At 39.1% G+C, this 21,489-nt stretch overlaps 1 protein-coding gene across 2 annotated transcripts; it reads left to right on the top strand.

The window, feature by feature from the left end:
- The first annotated feature begins 407 nt into the window (after positions 1 to 407).
- On the top strand, positions 408 to 20,103 carry LOC101857248 (RING finger protein 121). Of its 2 annotated transcripts, XM_035969364.1 has the most exons (9): positions 408 to 456; positions 7,793 to 7,836; positions 11,179 to 11,320; positions 12,921 to 13,075; positions 14,028 to 14,256; positions 15,675 to 15,808; positions 16,781 to 16,882; positions 17,988 to 18,142; positions 19,197 to 20,103. In XM_035969364.1, exons 1-8 carry the CDS (start codon positions 409 to 411, stop codon positions 18,106 to 18,108), a joined length of 975 nt encoding a protein of 324 aa, XP_035825257.1. In that variant the 5' UTR covers position 408; the 3' UTR covers positions 18,109 to 18,142; positions 19,197 to 20,103. The 2 variants fall into 2 exon arrangements, with proteins under 2 accessions (XP_035825257.1, XP_005096944.1); XM_005096887.3 differs by having other exon boundaries at positions 17,988 to 20,103.
- The last annotated feature ends 1,386 nt before the right edge of the window (positions 20,104 to 21,489 follow it).

Here is a 21,489-nt window from a genome sequence, read left to right as displayed (position 1 = left end):
GGGGGGAGGGGACCAGGGAGACCACTCTGATACTTTCACATCTATTTCTCCGCATGAGGCGAATGCAAGGATGTTACAAGTTACAGTAATTTTAAGCTCCTTGGGCGAACGGAATTTTTTTTTTCTTTTTAAAAAAATATATAAATCTAGATCTATATCTATAAAGAAGACAGCAAACTTAAGGGTTTTGTCTATTCATTTTTTTTATCCAGATTTAATAGAAAATTTAGAATCTTAAAAAGATCCACATCTTTTCTTTATTTTATTTTCTCAAGGATTGTTTTCTGACCTGTTTCTTTTGTTTCTTCATATTTTTGTTTCGTTAAAATTATATAAATTGTGGCAAAGCTTTTATTTCAGTATCTAGGGTAAATAACTCTTGATTTTTCATCATTCTACAACATCAATATGCCCAACCACGTAGACGGTTGGCACGGTGAAAAACCAATTAATCTTGTAATTACTCTTGTCTTGTGCACTGTGCCTTTATAACTCTATACTGTTTTCTAAGCCAGTTTTCATTTTTTCCACTTTCATTGTATTTCAGAGAGTCTCGGTTTGAGGTTTGTGAATAATGGACCAAGTTCTTATAAATGATTCATGAGACATGAAAATGATTTCTGCAAGCTTACAACGAAGTACGAAGGCTAGAAGATTTCCAGAGACATATCTACACACACTACACTCTAGACTATCCATTACATTACTTACATTATAGATCTCTCAGGCCTATGCTTGTTGTCTCTAGATTCTATTATCTTTAAACTTTAAATGTAGATTCAGATTTTCTAGAATCGCAGTGGCCCGTGGCTACGTTCACGACACTGTGAACATAGTCTGCAGGCTACGTTCACAATCACGGCGCCGTGAACATAGTTGGGAGGCTACTTTCGCGGTGCCCTGAATGCAGTTTGCAGGCGCTGTTGAGGCTACGTTCACAGCACTACAGTTTCGTTTAAGGGGAGTGTCCACTGCCGGTTTAAGTCCGCCGGTTTTAGTCAGTGACGACAGTGACATAAAATTAATATTTTGGCCAGCTTTAAGCGTTCCATCCCAGAAGATGAAGGGAAACGAAGCGCCCTTACCGAACTAAGGTTTTGGGATATAATGGAATATATATGGAAAATTGGATACGGTACATGGGAACCAAGCGATGAGAGATGGGAAACAGAAGGTGGGATTCGGAAGGTGGGACTTTAAAAATGGGCACAATAATCTGTCCCCGTGGTTTTATGCACCCCGCATAATTTAGTAAAATTTGATCATTTTTTGCATAATTTCTGATTACTTTCCTTTGTCATTCTTTGTTAACATTAACAGAATCGCATAATTTCACATTTTTGGGCTCAGTTTGCATAATTTCAGAATTTTTCTTGCATAAAACGACGGGGACAGAAATGACTGTATTGCACTGAGTCAGCCTGGGAACAGACGCAGGGAGAAAATGACGGGAGTCAATTATTCGTATTATAATAACAAACACCCTCTCGCTGTCTCTTTTTCTGTCTGTCTCTCCCCTTTCTCTTTCCCTCTCTCTTTCTCCCCCCCCCCCCTTCTCTCTCTATTTATCTCTGTCTCTGATTGTCTGTCTCTCCCTCTCTCTTTCTCTCTCCCCCTCCCCCAACCTTCTCTCTCTCTGCCCCTCTCTCTCTCTCTCTCTCTCTCTCTCTCTCTCTCTCTCTCTCTCACTCTCTCTCTCTCTCTCACTCTCTCTCTCTTTCTCACACACACTCACACACACACACACACACTGCCCGCAGACAAAATTGCACGCTTTCAACTCGGGAGCGCTGGAATGTGTGTTTACACTCATATATATATATATATATCACAGGTCGTCACATGCTAACTCAAAGTCGCGCCCAAGTCTCGCCCAGACACGAGATAGATCATAGATCTAGGGAAATTGAAACATCTTGATAGGAGTATACATTTTTGTCATATTATATATATCATAATGCTTTGTTGCATAAGTGAGAGTTCATCGTGTTCCATTTCACTAGCGAGCTCTAAGCCAGAGCTCAGTGTGTAAGGGAAAACGATGAATGGTCGATCGGTCAAGGATCACTGCTTTGTTTTCCTTCATCTCATGGGATGGAACACTTGAAGCGGGCCAAAATATTAACTCACTTGCGACTGGGCCCTTTCACCAGTCACAAACGTTGAAGACTGGCGTTTTTGGGAGTATTTCAATAAATCACCACAACTCTCAGAATTACCCTATTGTAATTATTTTTTGACACAGTAAAGTAACATTCAAGCTTAATCTAATACAAAAACTAAAGTTGTCTAAGTCTAATACTTTAATTTATATGATTTTTTAAAAATTGGCATGAATTTGATTTTCCGAAAAATTTCCAGAGACGTGAAAAGTAGAATGAAATTCACTTCAACAACAAAAATAAGAGTTCAAAGTGTTCTGGTTTGATTTGTATACATGTGCGAGTGTTTGGTGAAAATATAAAAGCTGGTCTGTGCATTGATTCAGACCCATACACTGAATTACATGAGACAGATGTACGGCACGACGTTGTGTTTTCGTTGCGCGAAAAACAACACCGGTACTAGTGCTAGATCTAGCCCTAGAACTACGACTCGGGCCGTGTTCGGGTACATATCCAGGATCCTAACTATTAGACACATCATATTCTGAGACACTAGAACTAGTAAAACGTACAAAAGTATAGAAAACGGCGAAATTATGTGATTCTTGTTCATGCGACTTCTTCGACCGTTCTAAGACGCGACTGTCGGATTACTATCAGCTGTATAGAAAAAAACAAAGCACAAGTTCCGGTCTGTTCAACCCCAGTTGGGGTCACTCTCCTTCACCTTCAATAACTTAAAAACTACCGGCCCCAGAGATACGAAACGAAGTCTAAGTAGCTCAGGCTTGGCCAAACAAGGGTACGAGGCGGGTCTCGCGATCCGTGTGTGATTTGTAGAGCGAAAAAAAAATTCCAAAGTTGGTCACGCAGGGCTTGTGAGACCCGTCGCGAGCGTCGCAGCGGGGGTCACGCAACTGTTGTGTGAGCCGTCTGAAGTGAGTTAATATACGTCTATTTCGTCATTGGCGAAAACCGGCTTGGTGGTGGACGCTCCGTCTAAAGGAAGCTTGAGTGCCGTGAACGTAGCCTCAACAGCGCCTGCAAACTGCATTCAGGGCGCAGTGAACGTAGCCACTGCAAAACTGCGTTCTAGAATAGAGGTGGGCTGATTATTGAAAGTTAGGAACGGATTGTAGGAATCGAGTCCAATCCCTATTATTTTCACTTTCAGTAGGTCTTGATCTATGATTCTATGTAGAGCTGCTGATGTGATTTATATTCCGGTGGCTCTACTCTATGATTTCTAGCAGTGGTTCTGACCCCTTGCCGTATCATATTTAAATGTGGCGAGTAGTTTGTAGTCTGACCCTAAAATAGGATTACATCCAGCAAGTAGGGATTAGTCCGCATGCGGCTAAACGTGAGACGACGCAAACTATTTGTAGCTAAGGCGGCCATCTTGTGTGACGTCTGACCGGGATACCCCTCCAATCACGCTTCTACATCTAAATATAGCCAACCGCATGGCACCAAAGCTCATATAGAGAATCTTTGATGGCACGAAGCTTTCGTGCGATATTCTTCCAGGAATAAGGTAATGTGATATGATGCAGTGCTCCAATGATGCTGCTGCTTATCTCTTCTGCGTCGCGCGCTTTATATTGTCTTTGCGTTTACCGTGTTCCAATTTCAAGCGTCACTACCGGATTTCTGAAATGTTATTAACATACCGGAAACCTTGAAACCAATCAGTAGAGCATGGCTGACTGGCTGTAGCTAACCATAAGTGTGAAATTTTATCGTGCGAAACACATCGATATGGATAATACGTCAAGCCACTTACTGACCCAAGATGTCGTTCCTTGCGGTATCTCCAAAGATTATTTACTGTTTTGCCACACGATCTTTGGTATCTCCACGGCCTTCTAAAAATAGTCTGTTAGTATCCCAGAATGTGATGACGTCACATTATTAAAATTAGCCGCCTATCAGGCAGGTGCGTCTTCTATATTTTGCCGAATGTGATTAGTCCAACCCCTATGACTATTTCTGGTGAGTAACAATTAAGTTTGGATCAGTCCCCTGCTGAATTATAGATCTATATATATGAGAACTTACACGATAGCGCTAGATCTAAATCTAGTACTATTGCAACCCGTCTACTTGATTTTAGTCCTACTTGTTATTGCAGTAAAGTTTTAAAGAAGGACATGTTGTGACGTACTTCTCGTGTAACTCGTTGATCGGCAGCATTGGCTTGTGGGAGGAAGGGGGGAGGAGTGCTGGAGGAGGTGAAGAAATGAGCTGGGCATGTTTCACTTCCTTCGACCATTGCAAGAAACGGTCGTGTAACATAAATAGCCGATACCTGTACCGGTAGGGGAAATCCCCTTTCAGAATTTTAACCCGCAATTATTACAGCATAAATTTTTGTGCCGACGACACAGTCAAAAGACAAAGGGATTTGCTCGTTTTCACGGCTCGACTGCGGTAGAGCTACATTTTCATCCTAGTTACTTTTACCACGGGAGAATAAAAACGGGGGTGGGTGCGCAGTACCCCGAACAATCTATACACTGTGAAGTCAGAAACCCTCACTGAACTACACCGAAAAATGAGAGCCTGTGTTATAAAGCCTTGTGGGCATATATATATTACATTTTTAGATTTTTTGAAGTGAAAGAGGAGGGATACAAAAATAACAGATGAATGAGAAAAAGGTGAAAGCAACAGATATTTTGACGTTGCATAAAAGATCAATATGACTTTGACAATGTTTTTGTATCCCCAATTAATCTTTTTTAGTCTTCTTTTAAGTACAAAAACATAGCTTCAGGGTTGAGGATAAGCTCAATTTTAAACATAGCAAGGCATCAATTTTTTATTTTTTTTTAAAACATTCTTTTAAAAAGTATATTAAAGTAACAAATAACCATTTGTTTATTTATAAGGTAAAAAGGGATTGGTTCTTTTCCTCGGAAGTAACAATCGTTGGGATTGGTTCTGGAGTGGATTCTTGCCCACCTCTACTCTAGAGCTCGAAACCCAGATGCAATGTGTGGCATCATAATAGTCAAATCAGTCACTCGTCAAAATAATGGAATCGAAAAAACTGACATTTCTCTGCCGGTTGGACTATTTTTATGTACACCTTTTTAGGGGTCTCAACACCTTTTATGGTGCCCATTTAAAGACATATTTTTATGTGGACTTTGCAGTAAAAAAAACATTGACCACAGACCCCAAAAAAAATATTTATTTGCCCTTTTCTAGGACCCTCAAGTTGAGCCTCAAGCTTTTAAGTCACCAAACTTTGGCTGCCATTTTCTTTTTAATTTTACCTTTGACACCAGACGACCCTCACCTTTTTCAATTGCAAATATCTCGACTTCTATTCAAGGCTTATAGAGATAGATGGGTATTTTTTCATGAAAAACAAGTTTAAAGTGAACAAGATTTAAGATGATCCCTTTAACTCCACATGCCCAAAAATGGATGAGCACCTGAGAAAAGCCCAGTGTTATACACAGGCTTAATTACCTCAGTTGTAACGTTAAGCACCATACAATGGTTTTAGCATTCGGTAGAAAGTGGAGTTGAAACGTGAAAGCAGGAAAAGACATTTGTAAATTGCTTTATTGCAAAGTCAAAGTGCTTCCTGTCTGAAACATTTCCTGAACATTTGTTACTTCGGGCTCCACAGCCATAGTTGATCTCTGATTACTCCAGCATTTGAGCGGAAAATGAAGCTTAGGCTGAAGTTCCCGAGATACAGTAGAGAACATTTCGTGATGGACGTAAGAAATATATCACCCTAAGCACTCCCTTAGTCCCACTTAAATTAAAGCAACCCTTTTCGTTTTGAGCCTTTTTTCCTCGCATTGAAAGAATTCATTTAGGGGTGTTTTTTTTAAGACAGATTTTTATCAGCAGACTTCATAATTTTTTCCCTATATAGTATAATGTTCACTCTTGGTTGTGAAAAGAAAAGGACACCTTTAGCATTTTGTCCTTACATAGTTTGCTGTAACAGATAAAGTGAATGCAAACATATAATTCCTTTATCTCTTAAGATTCATCAGTGGGGTTAGTGTGTTACTTCCAAAGCATAATTGTCATTTCTTCAGAATGGTGTGTTCTTTGACAACATGAATGGAATATTTCAGGAATTGTTGAGTGCTATGAACAAGTCGTATAAGGCTGTTTTTCAATAATTTCTGCTCTTTCTTGTTTTCCATTTTCTCCTTTTGATTTACTTTGTATGGCTCTGCCCTCAATGATTTTTTGGGTCTCTTTTGATGAGTTTGAGTTATCAGCTTAAGTGCAGCATGCTTTTAGGGTTTGGTAGGTGACAGGCTTTTTTTGGTTTCTCCTTTGATCTTAAAGTTGTGGTAAAAAATGTGGTCTTGTTTTCAAGGTTTCAGGTAGTCTAGGCTGGAGAGTCCGTAACTTTCCCATGGCATGATGAGCATGCTGGTTTACTTCCCTTTGAACATATACTTCTATGGTTATTGAGACTGAATCAGTAACAACATATAGCTAGCTTTTATGTGGTTCTTTTTTCTGGTTTATTTTCATGTTCCACAGATAATTTAAGCTTCTTTTGTACTCATATAATATTTATGTAGATGTAACATTTTTTCCATTCGAGTTCTTACATTTGTCTTTCAGAGTACTTGTTAGTAGTTTGTCTGATTTGGAGATGACAAAATAGGCTCGTCATACGTTACATAGTACTTTAAGTATTTATGGCATAAATATAAAATTTCGTGTTTTTGGGCATGAGTATTTGGTCATCAGCAACATTTTTTATTTATGGTGATGTTGCTGCTTGCTTTCTATGTGAGCTTTTTTTCTGTTCTTTTCTTTTGCGCTACATATTAGACATAATTAGTTTATTATTTCATGAGTGGTTTGGAGTGACTGAGAAAGAATATCATGGTGCGAGTCTTTATTCATTAATCCCAGTCTTTGTTTTCTTGGGATAAAAGAAATATTTAAACACATATACACTAGTCACAAGTAGACTTTGAATTCCATTAGTGTAAATTTGTACTCCTGCATGATCCCTTTGGTCCTCAAACTTCCGTTTTATTCATCACAGTATCAAGTGTAATTTTGATTCGAATATTTTTTCCCCCATTGACACAATTTACAGATTATTATTTAGGAGGCGGTGTGCTTCGACCCTGCACGTCAGGACCAACCCAGGCTGGGAGGAGAACAATGTTCCTGTAGACAGACAGAGATACTTGATAAAAAAAAACTTCCCACACAAAAATCGAATGCTTGTCTTCAGAAGCGAAATGCTTAATCTCTGCAAAAATCCAGTGTTTAGTAAAGTAAATAAGATAAATAAACCTATTCATGAGTTCATTACTCTTTTTTTTTCCAGTCTGAATTAATTTATTTCTTTAATTTACATTAATGCAGATTCTTTCGAAGAGTGAAGCATTTGTTTTAAAAGTTTATGTTGTATACTGTGGATAATTGATATGAGTAAATAAATTTTTACTTTTAGTACGGTAGGCCTACTTTCATCAACATTGTTGCTCATGCCTTGACTATATGGTTACATAATCCATGCAGAAATGGGATTAAGTTTGTTCACTTTGTTTTGTTATAATTTGTATTTGTATTAAATTTGTAAGATTTAGCTTCTCACTCACTGTGCGTTTTAGAAACCTCTAAGTATCGGGACTAACTAATTTGTATTTTAACCCCTTTTACTTGTTTATTTTCAGTCAGAAGTCGATATATCGAAGCTGTCTGAAAAAGAAAGATGGCGGTGAGTATCCCAGTGCTTCATATGTTCTTGAAAATTTTTCCGGTATAAATGTGATTAGGAACTGGAAGACACAATTCGGCTTTAGTAGTCGCAACTTCTTCAAGCTTTCTTTCTGGGTTTAATATAAAAAAAAGAAATTCCTATTGATGCTATGGCAGCAATGTGTTGATAATTATTTACTTTGCTTTGTTGTGGTTCCAGTAGATGGGGGACGAAATTTTAATTTAATTAAAAGTTAAAAAACTTTGTGTGTGTCATGACTGGGGATGATGATGATGATGATGATTTTTTTTAGTTTCCTTAATGGGCCTGGTGGACTCCACAAAGAAATCTTCTAGGGAGAGCGAGGCTCTATTTCGGCTCCATTGTCGTTATACATAGAGGCACCTCCACTCGTCCAAATAACTCCATTCGAATTGCCATTGTTCCTGGACATTCAAACATATGTTTGACCTCCTTCTTTTCATGGCTGCATCTTTGGCAACATGGGCTGAGCTCTTCATTCACATATATACTCTTGGTTGCATTCAAGATAAGTTTCCATTCTTTGCTCCATTTCACTACCATGTCCACAATCACCTGTGTCACTTCATTTGCCTTTGCTCTCTTTGCGTGACTGGCCAGTATTGTGCAGTCATCAGCGAACATTGAGCAGATCAGCTCGGCGGAGGTTAATTGTTATGAGTCTGTGTTTGGGAGGGATTCTGCGAAGGTGTTTATGAAGAATATAAACAGCAGCTCCTTGGGGAAGCCCTTACTTGAAATTCTGGCTCTTGCTTGTTTCTCCATTCAGACGATGATGATGATGAGGAGGAGGAGGAGGAGGGGGAAGAGGACGAGCAGGAGGAGGAGGAGGAGGTGGAGCATTATGATGGTGAAGGTGGTGGTGGTGGTATGTAAAGTGTGGTTGAAAATTATCACCTCTATCTGTCTGAGATGCTTTGACATAAACTTCGTCTCCAATCAGTACACAGCATCTACTTCTTTCTTCCTGGCTTTTAAAGAAAGTGGAAAATAAAGTCTCATCATCCATGTATTTAGATGCCCACGTGAGCCTCTGTAAAGTTGTTATAGATGGCAGTTGCAACACATTTCTGACTTTTGTATACAAATGTCGTGACAAGATGTACCACAAGAAAGCCTGGCACAGATCATCCATTTCGTACAATCTCTCGTTTTTCGGCAAATTGATAAGATGAGCCTGTCTGTGAATAAAATTGAAGCGTTCGTCTTTCAAATCCGCTGATGGACAGCATACGAAATGGATGAGTTCTGCAAACTGGGACCAACATTTCACTCCTTTGTTCATTGCAGGATACATGATTCGTTTCAACCCGGAATAAGCTTCATATGCCAATTCTTTGATGCACCCATTTATAGCTACATCTATTCTAGGCATTTGAAAAATATGGAAAATGTATACACAGATCCTTCCCTGGCATCACTCAAAAAAACTGAAGCTTTAGCTATCTTTCTCCCATACAATTTTGTCTGGCAAGGGAACAAGAATTCTGTTTAGCTCTTCAATAAATGAGTCTAATTTAAGTTTGTCTTTTTCGAGAAATGCTTGAAGTTCCTCATCCTTCTCTGGAATCCTGGAGGCAGCTGTACTCTTCTTTGTGGTCCTTCATTTAGGTTGTGGAGTTCCAGAGCATGATGATGGAGCGTCAGGGAAATAAGTAGGGGGGGTCTACTGGAGCCATGAATTTTCCTGCATTCATCATTCTGGCTCCTTGAAAATGCTTTGCACACAGTCCCGTATATAATATTTTGTAATGTCTTCTAAACTGAGTCAGTCAGGCATAGCTTGCACCCATTTTAGTTTTTCAGATGGATCCAAGGGAAAACTATACATTGGTATTTTATCTGAAACTCCGGCATAACCACTTCTACAGCCATACGTACTGCACTTCCTCCCCATTGTTCTTGCTGGCTGTGTGTGTAGTTAGTTCACTTAGATACCCGCCTTTATTTTCTCACTGTGGCCAACGGTTAAAGAGGGATTAGCATCAAAGCTTATTCAACAATTGTGTTGTCATCATTAACGTATATATCAAATCACATCTTTTAATCACACTTCACAGTAAATCCTTTAGAATAGAATAATAATCCACAAGAACAGTGATACGAGTTACTCCATCAGCAACTTTGCTGTGTGCAAACAATGGATTCATCGAGCTCGCGCTTAACGCTCAACACCCTAATTACGTTATCACGTTATCAGGTAATGTAACGATGCGCCAGTGTTAGTAATTGGCTGGCTCTAATCAAGGCGAGCCTCGTCCTTTGTTTGTTTTGTTTGTTTTTGTAAAGTGTTTTACGGCACTCACAACTGCATAAGGTCATATGAGCGCGCGGGACACACCTAATATTTTCAGTTGGTAGGAAATTTTGAATTTTGCCCGGGTGGCGGCCGAAGCCTACTCTTATCGATTTTAGACCACCAAGGGATCTTTAACGTGCGCAACTTGCACACGGGTCCTCCGAGATTTTTCGCCCTTGTCCGAGAAGGCTAGGTGTAGATCTTTCCCACCAGAAGATCAGGGGTGTGGCAGAAAGACAGCAGTAAGGAGGAGCCAAGGAGTAGCAGTAGAAAGGCTGCAGAAAGAGTCAGGAGCCCAGAGGAGGGGGCAAAGGAGGTGCGGGGGTGGGGGCAGAAAGTGGAATTGAAAGCAGACGACAGAACATTGCTAGAGAGCAGGAAAGGAGGTGAAAGGAGACAATTTTAGAGAAGAAAATTTTTCGGTCGCTACCCGGATTCGAACCCGGGACCTTTGAATGAGAGGCCAACACCTTAACCTCTAGGCCACAAGAGCCCCCCTCGTCCTTTACCAAAGACCGGGTTTTCTTCGATGGAATAGCGTGGACTCTAGTACGCTATGCCTGTAAGAGACGAAGACTGAACACTTCTTTAACACTGTACAGAAGTTAATTTAAATTTATTTTCTCAATGCTAGGAAATTTTTCAAAGCATCTATCTCCTCATACACTCTCATCAATGCATTTTTATTTCACTCGAACAAATCACTGCCTCAGAACTTCAAAGTTCTATCTGACATTTTGGTCTTTTTTGAGTTGCGAAGACCATTCGGTCAGATTACTTGAGTTCTATCTGCTCTTTCAAAATCATAAGATTATTTGGAGTCATTATCAAGATATTCAAAGAACTGCTTTCGGAAAAGCTTTACATGATGTGAAACTCAAACATTTTTATGTCAAATTTCTCAAAACTAGGTGCTGAGCAGATAGAACTTTGTAATTCTGAGGTAGCGAAATATCTTGCCTCAAAGTCTTTCAGGAAAAGAATCTACATTATTTCGAATCCCCTCCTCGTTTCCCCAGGTTGGAGCATCAGAAGCTTCACGAGAAGCACCGAGGGCACGAGTCAATGCACGCAGAGATGGCGCTAATCCTCCTGGGCACTCTCATGATGGCCCAGATCGTGTTGTTTCAGTGGAAGACTCGGCACTTCAAGTCCTACCAGGTACTGTTGTAATTATTGACCACAGTTGAAATTGCAAAGACAAGACCGCCTCCCATTGTGGTGGAGAAATGTGGTTGTTATAGAAAGGTGGACATCTTGAACAGTGTCATTATGATATTAAGAATTCAAGGGGTTTTGCGTTGATTATAATATAATTGTGCATCAGAAGAACAAGAGAGAACCATTTTCACTGTGCATTGGACACACATGCACACCCATGCCCACACAAACGCACACACACACTCACATGCGCGCGTACACATCCCCCTCTTTGCCCTTTACTTGCATGTTTATAATTTTGCCATCAAAAGTTCCTTAGCTTCAACAGTTAATTTCAATCTTTCTTTGTGTTTTTTAACTATATCAGGTCGGCCACACAAGCTTAGCCAAACAGTGTGTCCATGGGTATGAAAATCGCGCACTCTCTCCCTCTTTCTCTCTCCCTCTTTCTCTCTCCCTCCCCCTTCCTCTGTCTCTCTGTCTCTGTTTCTCTCTCTTTTCCCCCTTCTGTCTCTCTCTCTCTCTCTCTCTCTCTCTCTCTCTCTCTCTCTCTCTCTCTCTACTTCCCTCTCCCTTTTTCCCTCTCTCTCTCTTTCTCCCTCTTTCTCTCTCGCCCCCTCCCTCTTCTCTCTCTCTCTCTCTATCACACCCCTCTCCCTCTTCCTCTCTCTCTTTCTCCCTCTTTCTCTCTCGCCTCCTCCCTCTTCTCTCTCTCTCTCTCTATCACACCCCCCCCCCCCCACACACACACACACTCACATACACTCACAGTCTTCTTTCTCTCTTTTTTATACACATAAGGCTACATATCTAGAGCCTAATCACATTCAAGAAGCCCATTCTTTATCCTATTGGTCTTAGAACCATTTTTGTGCTGTTTTACAACTCTGAAACTTTTGACTGCACGCTAGAGCGGCTAAAGTACGAACTAAGACTGTGCTTTTCTAAGGGGGAACAGTGCTGTAAATAAATACTCCTTGAAATTTTTCACACCTTTCACTTAGTTTGGATTTTTTTATTTTACTCTAAATACCCCGCGGGGCGGTGCCACTGACTGAAGTGTCTTTAGGCCATTCCCAAAGGGGGGGACATTTCTCGTTCTAATGCACAGTAGAAGTGTAAATGGGCTGATCGAACAATGTCATGCTCATAACTGTACCTGAACTGCAACAGGGAACTGCTGCTTTTTCTTTCCTAATCCCTACTATTGTCATTTTCCTCTACTTCTTTTGTATGTTTGTCACACTCTTATGACCCGCTATTTCCGGGGTGCCTTGATAGTCGAAGCAGACCTTGTGCTGTTGAAGCTAGAGAGGTGAGCAGAGTAAGTCTGATTCCCTGTAAGAACTTCTCTGTTGACATCCACCCCTTGGCGCTCATATGACCTTATGCAGTTGCAAGCGCCGTAAAACCTGTACTAAAAAAATCCCAAAAAAACCTGTAAATATCTTTTCTTGCACGTTACTTCATGTAATCTTAAATTCTGCAGTTTTTTCAAGCTGTAGATATCTTTTCTTGCACATTGCCTCATGTATTCTAAAATCTTGCTTTACCTGGTGGTTTTTCCATTGTTCTTTTTTTCCATCTTACTCTTGTACAGCGAGCAACTTTGCTTGGCATGTGGCTGATACCTGTGGGACTGTGTATTAAGTTTGCCTGGTGGCGGTTCACTGTGCTGTGGAGCATTTTTTCTGTCATCACTGCAATTGTCACATTCAAGGCTTCAAGAAAACCGTTGTCAGGATCTACACCAAGGTAATGAATAATAATATCTACTAAACAGTGAAATGGTATAGGTTTAATGCCCCTGTGAAAACTACATAGCCTCAGAACTATTTTGTCCAAAGTGTACTTAGATAAAGAGTGACTTCGGACCAAATATTCTGAGGCGACGACTACTGAATAATTTAACCATATCCGTATGTCATGTTTTTCTATGGTATCCATACGACGTGGGGAACTTTGTTGCATCACTTTCCAAAGAGGAAATTTACTTGTTAATCCGATCTGTACGCTTTGTATAGCTGTCTTTCAAAATAATTTTTTGAGAAATACTGAAAGTTTCAAAGAGGTCTTCGTACTAGAAGTATTCTAAAGTGTGAAGAATACAATCCCAGGGGTACAAAATGATCCCCGGGCATACGGATAGGGTTAAGAGACGCGAGAATAAATAACGTCTACCCCTTCATTTGTAATCGAAACAATAGAAAATGTTAAAGAGTTGAGTCAGAAGATATGAGGTATTTATCTCTTGCTGAGACCTAAAGATTTCTCCTTAAGGTTTATTTTTTTAAAATGAAAAGATACCACAGATCAAACGATCAGAAAAAAAAACCCAACCCAAAATTAACCATGTTTTAACTCAAAATATGTTTTCAGATTGATAATATGCAATATAATCAAACAAATATTAGTAATAATACACAGTGCAGTACGCTGAGTTTTTTGTTTTTTCATTAGGGTTTGGGTACTGGCTCAAGAATTTGATATTTTTTTAAAAATCCAAATCGATTCAAATGAACAAGTCTGAAGACGATACCAATAACTCCAAATGCCTGACTCCACGGTTTCCTGACACATTTTATTTCATACTTGTTGTTTATTCTTGGTTCTCAATTCTATTATTTTTACTACCTTACTAAGCTCACGCTCCTTTCTCCCTTCTCTTTTCTTCTTTCTCCTTTCTCCCATCTCCGATTCGAAACAGGTGGGTCTACAAGTGGTTCCTGCTCCTCTACAAGATCAGCTACACCTCGGGGATCATCGGATACCTCATCATCATGTTCACCATCTTTGGCCTGAACATGCTGGTGCTAGTCAAGCCGCAGGTGGCCATGGACTTTGGGCTTTTGTTGCTCTTCTACGGCCTCTACTTCGGCGTGGTGTCCCGAGACTTTGCCGAAGTGTGCGCAGACATAATGGCATCACACATCGGGGTGAGTGTGGAAGATGTGTTGGAGTTCAGTTTTGTTTTGGTTCTGTTTTGTTTTTGCTTTTGTTTTATTTGTTGTTTTTATTTCCTTTATAGAAAATTATTTTTTTTGTTCGGTTGATTTTTTGTTTGTTTTTTCTTAGTAGGTGTGTTTTACTACCACATCGACACAGTTTAGATCCTTTAGGAGGCAGCCTGTGAGGGACAACCCAGGCTGTGAAAAATACAATATCCAAGCAGAAAAACGAAGATATTTGATAAAAAATTCTCCTCAGGAATGGAACTCCTGGTCATTTGTATGCAGTGTGGAAGCACCTCACTGCTTCACCACAGACGCTAGTTGTGCTGGAGTGCGTCCATCAGAGGATGTTTCTGGGTCTGCTGGATGGATAGGAATGCATTTATTTTTGGATGCATCTGGGGTGTCATGTACATTTTGATGCATGTGCAATATTTTGTTCTTTAATTCTTATACTTTATAGTTGTTTTTTTTATTATTATTCGGGGGGGGGCTGTGGTTATTTTGATGTTTTGATGTGGGTTTTGGGGGGGTTTTGAGTGTTAATGGGTTGTTGTTTTTGTTGATTGTTTTGTTTTTTAAGTGGGATGGGAATGGAACCATTGTCAGTGATATACTATTCCTGTAAATATTTTAGTAGTTACATGGATGAATGAGTATATTAAATAAATGTAAAAGTATCATGTTTCTCATTCTCGATGACTGAGCTCTTAGCTACTGATTAACACTGAGAATGTTAAACAGAATATTTGAGCAATCTGAGACAGTTTCAGGGCTGAGCAACTTTACTTTTTACTTTTTCTGTCCTCTTGTAACGCAAGGAGTCAAGGGGAGTAGCAATTGTCAGATGTGGGTCAGGTGTGTTGCCTTAAAGATCCTTGTGTTGGTTTTTTTCGGAGGGTTTCTTTGATTCCATTGAGGGATGAGTTAGAATTCAAAAAGACAACATTGTGGTAGTTAAAAAGATTGACTTCACTTTTCGACTTGTTTTGCTGTCAGTAGTAATATGTTTTTGCCCTTTTATAATGGGTCAAATAAGACGTCGTTAGTCTATTGTTAGGCTACCGGACTCTTAATCGTGAGGTTGCGGGTTCTGGGGTTCAAGTTTCAGGCCTGATGTTGTGCCCTATGGAAAGGCACTTTACACAAGTTTTCCTCACTTCACCCAGGTGGGAATGGGTACCCGGCCATAAACAGCGAAAGATCTTGTCAGTATGTTAGCGTTTTAGCGCCTGTAAAATGGCAGCTTGCAGTGTAGGCTTTCCAGGAAGTTTAGATTGTTTCAGAATGCTCTCAGGTCTGCTGGGGTAATAATATAGATTGCGAAGTGCATAGAGCTTGCTGTTGAGCAGGAATTTGTGCTATACAAATGCTATCTTTTATTATACTATTTCCTTCTCCAGTATTACTCAGCTACTGGTCTGCCAGCCAAGCGACTGGACCCTGGAATGTGTGCTGTGTGTGGCAACGAGATCTACATGATGAGCAACGACAATGCTGTCATAGAGAAGACAATAAAACTCAACTGTGGACATGTGTATCCTTTTTCCTGTACTGTACTTCACCAGATTGTCTCCTTTGTCTTTTGAACAAAATGTATACGTAATAGAATCTGTCCGAGAATGCCCCCCCCCCCCTGTCATTTTGGAGGAGAAAAGTGGTGGTTGACACCCTGGACAGTATTATTATGTTTTAAAAAAATGCAAAGTCAGAAGTTGTTTTTTGAACTAGTAATTGTCTTGAGCTGGAAGTCGTTAGATCAGGTTTGACTGTGTTCCAAATTTTTGTGGTAATTGAACAACAAAGATTTTAATCGAATAGGGTTATGTTTAAAATATTTTCAGTAAATTTTGAATGTGAAATATTGATTCAATATGTTCGAACTTTGAAGCCTTGATCAGGGCCGTCCGTATAACTTCTGCCAGTGTGTCGGGCTGATGTATGTGTCAGGACTTCGAGGATGGAGGGATTTTGGGGAAAGTGGTCTATTTTTTTTATGAAAGGAGGAGATGCGATGTATTGGATTTTTTTTTTTTAATTTCATGTTTTTATTATGGCCTTCTCTGACACGGATTCTTTTTGCCTAATTTTGAATGAAAGATATTGTATGGTGGTTTGCGGTTGCTCTGGTGTAGTTTGCTCCGTCTTTCCTATCAAACATATGCAGTCCTCATGTCTCCTTCTTCTTTACTTTGTATAATACTCTCAAGAAACAACTCCGGCACTTAACGGAGGGTTGGAGGACACTACTGGTAGATCCTACTTCTTTACTGTCTCTCTGTTGCTTCTGTCTACCTGTCTGTCTTTCTTTCCCCCAGCACTAAATGACCATTACTGCGTCAGTGTGTTTCTATTTACTGACCTATTTTGTGTTGCAAGTGCTTTAAAACTGTTACTAAAACTAAAATCTGTCACAGATTGTTTTTGCCCCATTACGAATGAAATATTGTATGATGTTTTTCCCCCCATTGCAAATGAAATTAATGTGTGTTCCTTAACCTAGACACAGATTCCATGAGTTTTGTATACGAGGCTGGTGCATTGTGGGCAAGAAGCAGACCTGCCCCTACTGCAAGGAAAAGGTGGATCTGAAGCGGATGTTCCCAGGGCCGTATCCTTTTGTTCAGTGATGTGCACATAATATTGCTTTTCCTTCATGGCTAGATCGTGGTCTGGTTTAGTTGTTTCTCAAAGTTCCCCCCCCCCCCACAAAAGCAAACAAAGTACCATAACAAATTATCAGCCAGCATATTTTATTTTTTTACCCTCCATCGACACAATGTAGATCAGTTGTGCTATGCCCAAATTTTGAAATTAGAAGAAAACTAGCTGGGCCCCCTTTCGATGAAAGGAATGATCGGTGCTTAACATCAACTAAAAGATATTGGCCTACTGTATTAATTTACACGCTACTGTCATGGAGCAATAAAAAAGCGATGATGGGCATCAAACGAAAGCATCACAGTCGAATTTAGCACCAAGTAAAAAAAGAAAACATGAGGCTTGATCTATACGGGTTGCACACTTAAAATAGTGCTCAGTATTGCACAACAATGCGCGATAGTACCGAACGGAAGTACGACTTGAAATAAACAAACTTGGCGGATTTTCTAAAATTACAGAGACAGAAGCGTAGGCCTACAAAAGCGGACGGCGAAATAAAGAAATTTAGCTTTTTGCAGTAAAACTATCTCAAAACTGAAAAAACGAAGGGCGTCATGATCTGGAGAATATTTTAAAGAGTCTTTAGGCGAAAACTGCAGGTCCATCGATGCAGCCATTAAAAAGCCTATTGAATAGCAAAATTCAGCCACCACAAATAGATAATAGATGCGATTTCTTAATCTGTGGTATTATTTGCATTTTGGTAAGAAATAGTTTGTAGAAATTCAAATTCTAAATTTGGAGATTAAAAAAAAACAATTAAAAATACATAATGTAGGTACAATTGTTAAAAGATTGAAAGTAGTAATGGATGGTTGGTGGGTACTGTGGTGTGGTTTGCTCCTTCTTTTTTTCGTGTTTGTTACTCTCTTGTAACCCCTCTAATCTTCAGCACTTATATGACCTTATTGTGTTGCAAGTGCGTTAAAACTCTTACTTTTTAAAAAAAAAATTTTTTTTTAAAGGGAAGTAGTCTTTCATACACATAATTGTCTTGGACAGGTGGCCGTAAGAATAGGTTTGATTATGGTTATGCCTTAACTCGTGTTCAGCTGGGAACGTCCACATGTAATGTACGGCAACCTGCTAGACTGGATCAGGTACCTGGTGGCGTGGCAGCCGGTCATCATCGGAATCGTGCAGGTCATCAACTGGACTCTAGGCCTGGAGTAGCCTTAGAGTATTCGTAGTGTTCTCGTGTGTAGAGGTAATCTATTTTAATGATAGAGTGTATTGTTGAGAAGTCATGAGTAGAATGAAAGATGAGCGTCTGAGTGGGAATGGTAATATGTATATTTATGGAATGTTATTACTTTGGTAAAACTGTAAGTCGGGGGTGGGGGGGAGGGGGAGGGGGATAGGAAATAAGATGATGAACAGAAATTTAGGGAAAAGATAAAACTAGAAATTAGTTAAGAATTCCGTAGGTCCAGTCTTTTGCAACACTTTTACGATTGTTCCGGAACAACTTCATTGTAATATTTGTCATTCTGCTTCCAGCTTGCCTGTTTGTTACATCATTGGGAAAACGATTTTTACTCACCGTTTGATTATGCTTTGTGCTTCATGGTCTAACAGGGTTATGAATATCTCTCGTCAGATGTTACCATAGCGTGTAGTTGTGAAGGTCATTGCAGCAATGTAGATATTGAGGGTAATACAGAGGCGCCCATTTTCCGAATGCATCAGGAAATTATCTGGATTTCGGAAATTGTCCAGATTTGACTAGACCAGTTTATATATTAATCTGTTTGTGTATGTCATATTGCGTTTTATATAAAAGTAGTCTTTACACAAGATGTATTAGATAATATATTCCGTAAATCTTTGTTCCCCTTCAGGATCATTTCCGTGGAGTAGGAAAAGTTGAGGATTTTCTTTTTCATAGCAAGCTAGCACCTCTGGTTGTCTACATATGTATTGGAGTAGTATGTTAGAGAACAGCTGAACAGATAAATGAATAGCAAACCATGATGGTCAACATTTGTTTCAGATCTGGCACTTGAAGAAGAAGAAGAACGTGTACTACAATTAAGTGAGCTCAGGCTTTATGCAAGAAAAGGATTAGGAAATACTTGGTGACCAGAATGGCATTTGTTTTTAGTTTTGGCGTCTTCTAAGATATAACTCCTCCCCTTTTTACTATTGTTGTGAGGGCAACAAACACTTTTTCCTGTCATAAGATCTGTTTCAGACAAATTTGTTTTGGCTTTTGGACACTTTTACAGAATTTTCATTTGTATTTGCGTTCATCTCATCAGGAATGACAACAACAAAGGATCTCTTGACAGCTATGAATTTGAATCTAAAGTAGGATTCATGAACTGAGTGCATTATGTCACATGCAGAGGGTAAGGGACCAAGCATGGATGATTTAAGTAAATAGTGAATATGTTATAGTCTGTAAAGATCACAGTTTCCTGTAAACACCACTACAAATTTTTGCTTGCATTTTTCTGAAAAGTAATATTCTTTTCTACTGAAACTCATCAAGGGTTATTGCAGTGACTGACAATTATTCTATGGTTGAAGAAAGCTGCAAAAAGTGACTCTATACTATAGAAAATTAGATGGATATTGGTTGTCATCAGCGATGATCTGTTCACAAGAAATAAGTGCATGATGCAGGAAACACTTGTGTGTACCTCAGAATATTCTAATGTAAGTTTTTGTTTTTCTTAAAATTCGGGAAAAATGTCTGAGTGGACCCTCCTTGTATGTTTCTACGGACCTGACAAGCCCTCTGAAAAGATCGAAATTCTCCAATATTTTTTGGGGTTAAAGAATCCCAATCTGATTTGCACAAAATCCAATTTTTTTTTCTGTTCTGAAGACTGATTATTTTATTCTGAGGAAAACTTCTATTTTGTTATCATAGAGTGATTGGCAGATCTAGTTGCGCTTTTATCCTGTCATCTGTTTTTTCTTTTCGCCGTTCTCTTGCCTCTTTCTAGCTCTGTAAAACTGGTGTTGTGCCTCATGGTCTGCACAAAGAATTATTAGAAGACTGAACAGCAGTGGATGAAAAACTTTGACAACCCTGAAGCTCTGATGTTTTCTTCCCTTCTTTCTACCAAACTGTGATTCTTCAGTGAATGGAGCAGATATTCATAACATCTTCTCTATAGGTCTCTAAGGGCGCCTGGTATACTGAATACAGAAATGGAAGAAAAAGTATGTCGAGCATTTTGGGTCGTAGTAGAGAGTACTTATTTTGATTGTCCAGAATTTTCAGTATGGTCATCCCTTCCAGTTACGAGATTAGCTCTTGCCTGTGACTTTGCAACCTCAGTTTTCACTACTTCGTAAAATGGAGGCATACCCCTGATGGCTATGTTCTTTTTGTTGCTTTGTCATTAGCATACTTAGCAATACATGGGAACATGTATGATGCCTTTGAGAACATTGCTCATGACTTCACATGCAAGCAGGTAGTGCATATTAGTTAATCAAACTCAGAATTAAGTCGAGCCATGGTTGATATGTACATTTTGACACTTGCAGAATAGTTGCATATTATTAAATTGGAAAAGACTTTTAATTTTTTTTTCTTTCGTGGTTTTGTTTTGTGTGTGTTTTTTGTTTTTTTTTAGCTTTTCTTTCCTCTTAATGAGTATCAATTAGTGTGAGCACAAATTATAATCCGCTGTTTGCATTGAAGTGGGGGAAATTCTCTTATCCTCACAAAATATTGCTTATATTAAAATGCAGCAATTAGGTCTATTACCTTTGTTGCAGAGAGGGGCTGCTGCTGAGGATACTTTACATAGTGACTGACTCATTGACTTTCTAAGGAAGTTACTCGCTATTACAAACATTTCTGAGAATACAGTGGAGTCCACTTAATTGGAACAAGGTTAATCGGAAAACAGCAGCAAACTGAAAGAAAATAGAATTCAGGATTGCTTTGTCGTTAGCATGCTTTGTAAAATACTTGTGAACATGTATGTCTTCCCTATTCGAGCTATCCTTCTAAATTGAAAACAGCAGATAAACTGAAGAAAATCATGTGGTGGAGAAGATTTCGATTTAAATGGTGTCCACTGTATTTTGCAGCCCTTCTTCCTTCCTCCTTTTTTTTTGACACAATATATTCTTTTCAAAGTTTTTGTTCTTTTCTTGAACTAAGAAGAGTTTCTTAAAATATGTTAACCAAGATTAGGAGTGTGACTGTGGCTTTTTTTTTTCTTTAGATACTAATACAAAAATATACGAATGTAAAATCATTGCAGCAAACTTGCAAGTATGTCTAGAATGTTTGCAATTTGTTTTATTATGTTGAGATGCGATGTGCTGTTTGAAATATGACAATGTGCCAATCACATGTAAACAAGAACATAACATGGGGAAGGATGTATTGGAATGTGCAGAGTTTTGTAAGCATTGTTTCCCTTCTTTTTTTTTTTTTTAATTTGATTGCTTTGCTTTGTAACTGCATGAAGAAACTCTATAACAGAGAATGAGTGAGCATTTGAGATATTATGAACTATGCTTATAGACTAATGTGTTTGGGACTTGCTTCCCTTGTGAATTCCAGTTTTGTATGACAATGTG

The sequence above is a fragment of the Aplysia californica genome, unplaced genomic scaffold (genome assembly GCF_000002075.1).
Source record: "Aplysia californica isolate F4 #8 unplaced genomic scaffold, AplCal3.0 scaffold00140, whole genome shotgun sequence".
NCBI lineage: Eukaryota > Metazoa > Mollusca > Gastropoda > Aplysiida > Aplysiidae > Aplysia > Aplysia californica.
The sequence above is the reverse complement of the archived record's forward strand: the minus strand, read 5'-3'. Positions and strand labels throughout refer to the sequence as shown.

Excerpts from the sequence above, each read along its gene's own strand:
- LOC101857248 (XM_035969364.1), top strand. The coding sequence starts at position 409 with ATGCCCAACCACGTAGACGGTTGGCACGGTGAAAAACCAATTAATCTT. Across the intron at positions 7,837-11,178 it reads TCTGAAAAAGAAAGATGGCG|GTTGGAGCATCAGAAGCTTC; the intron begins GTGAGTATCCCA and ends TCGTTTCCCCAG. Across the intron at positions 11,321-12,920 it reads GGCACTTCAAGTCCTACCAG|CGAGCAACTTTGCTTGGCAT; the intron begins GTACTGTTGTAA and ends ACTCTTGTACAG.